This window comes from Emydura macquarii, unplaced genomic scaffold (assembly GCF_026122565.2).
Source record: "Emydura macquarii macquarii isolate MOO-44397 ecotype Brisbane River unplaced genomic scaffold, CSIRO-AGI_Emac_v2 contig_3328, whole genome shotgun sequence".
NCBI lineage: Eukaryota > Metazoa > Chordata > Testudines > Chelidae > Emydura > Emydura macquarii.
Window position 1 is genome coordinate 5,600,142 of NW_027133465.1, and position 7,464 is coordinate 5,607,605.

General features: G+C 51.9%; 1 protein-coding gene across 3 annotated transcripts; it reads left to right on the forward strand.

Moving 5' to 3' along the window:
• Positions 1-7,464, forward strand: SERPINH1 (serpin family H member 1). Of its 3 annotated transcripts, none has more exons than XM_067533235.1 (6): positions 1-146; positions 2,151-2,749; positions 3,605-4,218; positions 4,939-5,037; positions 5,513-5,745; positions 6,503-7,464. In XM_067533235.1, the coding sequence occupies exons 3-6, from the start codon at positions 3,636-3,638 to the stop codon at positions 6,803-6,805; spliced, it is 1,218 nt and encodes a 405-aa protein (XP_067389336.1). In that variant the 5' UTR covers positions 1-146; positions 2,151-2,749; positions 3,605-3,635; the 3' UTR covers positions 6,806-7,464. The 3 variants fall into 3 exon arrangements, with proteins under 3 accessions (XP_067389336.1, XP_067389335.1, XP_067389337.1); XM_067533234.1 differs by having other exon boundaries at positions 2,151-2,194; positions 2,529-4,218; XM_067533236.1 differs by having other exon boundaries at positions 2,151-2,194.

The window sequence follows — 7,464 nt, forward strand, 5'->3', positions numbered from 1 at the left end:
AGCCGGAGCTGCAGGGCGCAGAGCGACTCGGGATCCTGCAGTGGGAGAGGCCGGTCGGTCGGTCCGAGCGCCCCCAGCACCGCTCGCTGCAGAGCGCTCCGGCCCGCACCCCCAGCAGCCGGCGAGCCCCGGCGCCACCGCTCCAGGTGAGCCTGGGGGCGCGGGGAAGGTGCACGGAGCTGCAGGGCTACGCGGGCGGGGCGCAGGGCAGGGGGGGGGGTAGCAAGACGTGGGGGCGCCCCGGGGATCTCTTGGGTATGGTGAGGGGCTCCCCGGAATGTCCCCGGGGGGGCGAGTGTGTGTGCGCACGGGGGGCTCCCCGGGATGGCTCCGTGGTGAGGGGGGTGTGCATGGGGGGGTCCCCGGAATGTCTCCGTGGTGAGGGGGGAGTGTGTGCACTGGGGGGGCTCCCTGGGATGGCCCCGTGGTGAAGGGGGGGTGCATCCCCGGAATGTCTCCGTGGTGAGGGGGGTGTGCATGGGGGGGTCCCCGGAATGTCTCCACGGCGGGAGGTGTGAGTGAGTGCACGGGGGGCCGGGGCTCCCCGGAATGTGCCCATGGTGGGTGTGTGCATGGGGGGGGGACTTCCCCCCCCCTGGAATGTCTCCGTGGCAGGGGGTGTGCGCACGAGGGGGAGGGGGTGCAATGTCGGTGGGGGGTTTAGGGGGGTGCCCTGGACTGTCCTCGTGGCAGGGGGTGTGAAGAGGGGGCCTGGGACCTCCCTGGGCCGGGGCAGACCAGGAGGGGGGAGCGAGGCGCTGGATGCCCTGGAGTCTCCCCCAGTTGCTGGGACATTGATCCCCAGTTGGGGGGGGGGGAGCAGCTGCAGGGGAATACTTTCCTGGCGCTGGAAAGCGACTGGTGACCGAGTAAACGTGCGATCCGCTTTCTCCTGGAGCCTGGTCCGTGCTCCGGGAAGTGCGGGGGTGACTCTCCTGGCCCCGGGGTAGGTGGGGTGTGAGGAGGGGCAGGAGAGGCTGCCTGCCCCCCCCGGCCCCGCGGAGGATGGGGGGGGAGGAGAGGGGGCAGCGCAGGGTGAGGTGGAGCTGGGTGGGATTCAGGGCGTGGCTGCCACAGCTGGCTTTTTGCAGTGGGAGGGGAGGCAGGTCTGGGCTCCCCTGATCCAAGCCCAGCAGCCCCCTCCCCCCCCCAGGGGGTCCGTCTTCCCTGCCCTAGAGCAGCAGTCCTAGGAAGGCCATGCAAGTGACACCCACACGGATCCCATGGGGGGCAGAGGTGCCCGGCCAGGTTTAAATGTCCCGAGCAAGGAGAGTGCAATACAAGGAGAGGGAGGAATAAACTAGCAGCAGGGTCCCAGGGACCAGCTCTCTGCCCCCCTTTCCAGCTCGGACTCCGCAGTAAACCAGTATCCGCTGCTCCTTCTGTCCCTGGGAGCCTTGGGTCCCCCTGCCCGAAGCCTGATTTGCTGTAGCGCAGGGAGGAAAGCTACAGCCTTTGGGAGAAGCATGCAGCTCTTTGTTCTCTCTTGTTATGAAAATGCAAAGCCTGCGGGCTGTCTGATCAGTGCAAGGTCTTTACTAACACCCAACACATTTGCTTATTACCTTTGTGTGAGTCACTTTGTCATATGGTTTGTTCTGATCTCGTGGGGGGATGACATCTAAGGCCCTGATCCTGCAAACTGACCCCACCCCAGCTAGACCCTTGTGTCTGCATAGAGTCCTTTGAAAGCCAGGAGGTGCCACGCTGGCCTGAGGATCTGCCCACCTGCTTCTCATTGCAGACTGGGACCTTGGGGAGCGCACGGCGTGGGTGGAAACGTCCAGAATGAGTTCCTAGAGGATCAGAGAGGCACTAAATTATAACACACAGGCCAATGCTATTATCTCACTACCACATCTCCTTCACTTAATTCAAGGGTAGGAGAGGTTGCTCAGAACAGGATGGAGTCTTACAGGCTGAGACCTGTCGCGGCTGGACTGCACTTCCATAGTCCTTGGGGAGAGCTGTACAGTTGCCGATTTAACCCCTCTGTTGGGCAAAGTTTGGGCAGAGTGGCTACACCTTCCTGGATGGCGGCTAGATTTCATTGCTGTCTGAAGTAACGGAGCTGTCCTAAAGATCTGTCGTATTCTTTAAACCAGGCACCATTCGCAAGGGAACTACTGTCTGTATCTGTTTTCTTTCAGAATGAAAAAGGCAAACGTTGACCTCACTATGAAAAAGTTGCAAGGTATCTTTAGAAGAAAACAAAAAACCCAGAAAAGTCTGAAACTGTTTAACTGTATAATCCCACCCCCCATGTCCAGATGGGGCGATTATAAACTGGTGTATGTGTTTTTTAAATAGTCTTTCTTTTGGATAGCCAGGCCAATTAAAGTCAGTAGCTTTTCATTTTCAGTCTTTCAAACAAGGCTTATTAATGAAGGGATCTTTGGCTGTAAATTACTCATACTTAAGGCTATATAATTTCCATCAATGTGTGTCTGCTTGTGGCTACGTGCATATATGTGCTTGTAATTCCTTGGGCCCGCTTCTGTTTCCTGTCCTGTTTTCTTTAACCCTAGTGCAGCCATCAGCTGCTTCTTGCCTCTGCGTGCCAGAACTGACCTGTAAAGCAGCCTAGCCCCAGGCAGCAGGAAGGACTGAAGGAAGTAGCTCAACCATAGACCCTGGCAGGATGCCTGTACAACTCAGCAGTCGGTCTTCGGCTGCCACAAAGATAACGTCATGCACAAAAATGGGTCAGGCACAGAAAAGGAATTTAACCGCTGGTATACATAACCAGGTAGCTTTGGTAGGGAAGATTTTGAGCCCAAAGTACGTTTTCAGCAAGATAGCAGCAGCAGCACTTAGCCAGCCTTTGGGTGCACACCAGGGACGCCTGGCTTGTTCAGATGCAGGCTGTAATGGCAGCGTGCTGTGGTTAAAGAGCTCCATCTAACTGGCATAAAATGGAGCAGATTTCAGCCACCCTCATCTTCTGTTCAGAGCCGTAGCCTGCAGAGATGACAGATCCCAGCCTGCACTCCCCAGCCTTGATTGTGGTGGCCACCAGATCACCAAACAGCCGTGACCTTCAGTGGCCACTTGACCACCACCAAACACAGCTTTTCAGTTATTCCTAACTTGAGTTGGGTTTGAACCACTGTCCTAGAGTTGAAAAGATCTCCATCCGATCACCTGGGTCTGTGACCACTCTGATCATGTCACTTTAAAGTATCATAAACAAACCAGTGAGTTCACATTCAGTTAGCGAGAAGGCATTTGTTCTAAATGTACAGCCCCCGCATTGCATTTCAGAATGCAATTTGGACTCTCCAGCATTAGCAACCATTTAGCTCTCCATGTAGTGTGACTTACTTCTGCAGTTACTCGCATGGACAATTTCTGAGGGTGTAGGTTTACATCTGCAAAAAAGGGAGCTGGGCTGAAGCCTGACCGGAAATTGGGACCATATTAAAGTTGGAAGGGAACCATGGATGCAGATCAGATTGCATCATGAACGCTAGTTTGCTTTCCACTACTAGATCTGAGGAATGGGGTTAACTGGAAGAGTCTGAGCTTAGACTAGTCTAGATTCTGATGGCCCTTTGAAAGGGTACGTAGCCTGACTGATTCTGAACCTCTTGCTGCCCTGCAGGTGCACAGCAGTGTCGTGTTGAGTGGAAGCCATGTGGGTGACCAACCTTCTGGCCCTCGGGGCTCTAGTGGCCGCAGTGCCCTCGGAAGATAAGAAGCTGAGTGACAAGGCAACCACCTTAGCCGACCGCAGCGCGACTCTGGCCTTCAACCTCTACCAAAGGATGGCGAAAGACAAGAACACGGAGAACATCCTCGTGTCTCCCGTGGTGGTGGCCTCCTCGCTTGGCCTGGTGTCACTCGGTGGCAAGGCTACCACAGCCTCCCAAGCCAAGGCCGTGCTCAGCGCCGACAAGCTGAATGACGACTACGTCCACAGCGGGCTGTCGGAGCTCCTGAACGACGTCAGCAACTCCACCGCCCGCAACGTCACCTGGAAGCTTGGGAACCGCCTGTACGGCCCCAGCTCCATCAGCTTCACTGATGACTTTGTGAAGAGCAGCAAGAGGCACTACAACTATGAATACTCTAAGATCAACTTCAGGGACAAGAGGAGCGCCCTGAAATCCATCAACGAGTGGGCATCCCAGACCACCGATGGCAAGCTCCCAGAGGTCACCAAAGACGTGGAGAAGACTGATGGGGCCCTGATCGTGAACGCCATGTTTTTCAAGCGTAAGTTAAAATGCCGATGGTGCTCTAAAGTAGTGAGATGAGTGATCAAGTGCAGATGCTGCCCCCAGCCAGTTTGAGCCCATACCGTACTTCAACTCCTGTTCCTAACCTTGACATAGATGACGCGAAGGGCCTAATTTGACTCCCATTTACACTGGTGTACATCAGTGGAGTTGCACACTGGGGCAAGTGAGAAAAGACTCAGGCTCGAAGAGTTTGCTAGAATCCTACCGGGCTTTTCACAGAGGGATATTTCCCCTACAGCTGAAATGCACTAGGTGAAACACCGGAGCCATTGGGAGCTTGCAACAGAAATCTTACTTTAGGAGTGGACGTGAATTAGTTGTTCTTCGAGTGATGATCCCTGTCATATTCCATTGAGAGTCATGCACATATGCCCAAAGCTTTTCCAGAGTAGTAATGTCTGTTGGTTTAGGGGGTGGCAAGGATTCCTCGGCTAGTCCCAGTCTCACTCCTCCCCAGGTTAGCACAGTAACAAAAATAGGATTTTCTTTTAACTTTAAAGGATCAGTTATAAAGCCAGAGACAAGACACTGCACTTGACAGACCATCTCTCTCTTCGTGAGGACACGCTGTGGGATCTTAGATGCTCACCAGTCTATGGTGTTTGTTGCCGGGCTCCTGTTAGATTGTGGATGGTGACACAGCTCATTCCCATGTCTTGTCAACTGATGGGTTTTCCTCTTCCTACGTTTACAGCTCACTGGGATGAGAGGTTCCATCAGAAGATGGTGGACAGCCGTGGCTTTATGGTGACCCGTTCCTACACAGTGGGAGTTCCCATGATGCACCGCACAGGTAAGTTTTGAGCTTGTCCCCTGCCACAATATACAGGGGACTAAATCCATCCTGTTGATTTACAACAGATGCTGTTAGCCCAGTTGGTCAACTTTTCATCTGTTTGTCTTTCCCCACCAGCCTCTCAGATGAGACAAAACTATGCAGCTTTATGCTTATTCTGATTAAATCTTAGTACAAGCCGATGGAATGCCATTTATGTTAGTGGATTTAGATACAGGCACCTGTCCCATAGAAACAGATTCCATAGGAGATCTAGAATTGGAGCATCAAACAGAGCTCTAAGTAGTAGCAGTTGTCAGTCACTATCAACCCTGTCTACTTTTGGGTCAGTCAACTAGACAGTCCCCAGATTGCATATTCCCTGCCCGCCACTGAAAACATGGGGCAAATTAGCAACAGAATCAGGTAGCTTTATCTGCTCCCCAAGGCTCTCAATTGTTCTCTCTCCGCTTGCAATTCTCTTCTTTTAAAGGTCTGTACAACTACTTTGATGATGAAGCCGAGAAACTTCAGATTGTGGAGATGCCACTTGCTCACAAACTCTCCAGCATGATATTCATCATGCCAAACCATGTGGAGCCACTGGAGAGAGTTGAGAAGCTGCTGACCAGAGAGCAACTGAAAACTTGGATTGGCAAGTTGAAGAAGAGAGCCGTGGCTATTTCCTTGCCCAAAGTGAGCTTGGAAGTCAGCCACGATCTTCAGGTAAATTCTCTCGAAGCCATAAACCGGACTGGCTGCTTAGGATGGCTCCTTGGTCTTTCCCCCACCATTTGCTTTGAAGTGACAGGCTGGCACATGTGACTTGCTTATGAGCAGAGAAATGTCTGCCAACATTGGGAAAGTTATAAGAGTCCAGGAGGATGGGGAAGAGAAAACCCTGGGAGCTTCTCTGAGTGGACATCTGTTAGGATCCTTCCTGGCAGGACATACAAGAACTTCCTTTGAGAAGCCCAGAATATGCAGATTTGATCAGATCTGCATATGTAGTTCTAACCAGGTCCCCCCTGTCCTTGCACTTGGGGAGTTCTCGGCTCCAGCCCTCAAACTGACGAGTGAGGATAGGGCTGTTAGATGTGTTTTATACACACGTCAGCTTGGTATACACAGTAAGTTTGTTATTTACAAACTCTAATTCAGTGGAATTAGACTAACACTGCTGTTTAAATGGCTGCCCGCTCTCTAAACTGGGCTCTGGATTTATAGGTTTAAACTAATGTCATTTTACAGCACGTTTCCACTTTCACAAAATGGGGAGGAAAACTCCCTCAACTCTCCTGTTCATTTCAGGATCCAAGGAGCCACATCCTGCTGTTAAAACGCCCATGAATCTAGAACTATTCAGTGAGCACAGTGTGTTGTTCTGTATTTACACTACTGAGAGCAGAATCTAGCTGGTTGAGTATAAGATTAAACATCAGTGTCTTCTGTAGAAGTCTAACCTGCCTGTTTTTCATAATAGAAACACTTGGCTGACCTGGGCTTGACTGAAGCAATTGACAAAAATAAGGCTGACCTGTCCAAGATTTCAGGCAAGAAAGATCTCTACCTGTCCAATGTCTTCCACGCTGCTGCCCTCGAGTGGGACACGGAGGGAAACCCCTTTGACACTGACATCTACGGCCGAGAAGAAATGAGGAATCCTAAACTCTTCTACGCCGATCACCCGTTCGTCTTTGTGATCAAGGATAATAAAACCAACTCCATCCTTTTCATTGGCAGGCTAGTGAGGCCCAAAGGGGACAAAATGCGTGATGAATTGTAGTTTGAATTTTAAGGTTTTGTTGGGAGGTTTTTTTAAACGGGGAAATGTTCTTTTGTATCCTCTTATGAACTGATGGGTGCTATCTGGACCAGAGTGCATTTTGATGCTAAATCCAGCACACACTTTACCTCGCCAGAATATTCCATCAAAAGAAAATGTGGAGAGGAACAGGGGAGGTGGGGGTGGGAAAGGCCATAAACCATGGGAGGGACCAATTCACTGGGGTTTTGTTCCCCATCAGGGGTATTTCTGCTGCGATTTTAGGTTGCTATCTGTGGTTTTTTTCTTCCTTCTTCCTGCAGTAGAATAAATCCTTATACCAAGCATGATGGCATCATCTGCCAGGATGCAAACTGCCAGCCAAGGCCACTGTAAAGACACCAGCCCACACACTTGCATCACAGTCTCTTTTGTCCACTTTGTTTTAGCTAGACACATGGAGCGCTGCTTCCTCATCCTCCTTCCCTGATAGCTCCCTTCGGGTTAGCGTTGAGGGGACAGCTTGCCTCTTGCCATAGAGAGATTGTTCCTGGTTCCTTGCACTGGGAGTTTTCTTGGCTGAGCTGGAAGTCGGGGCTGGTCCTTTTTATCCGTTATCTCCTTGAAGTTCTGCCTAGATGTTGCTTGCTAAAGAGACCACCAGCGACCAATTCTGCTCT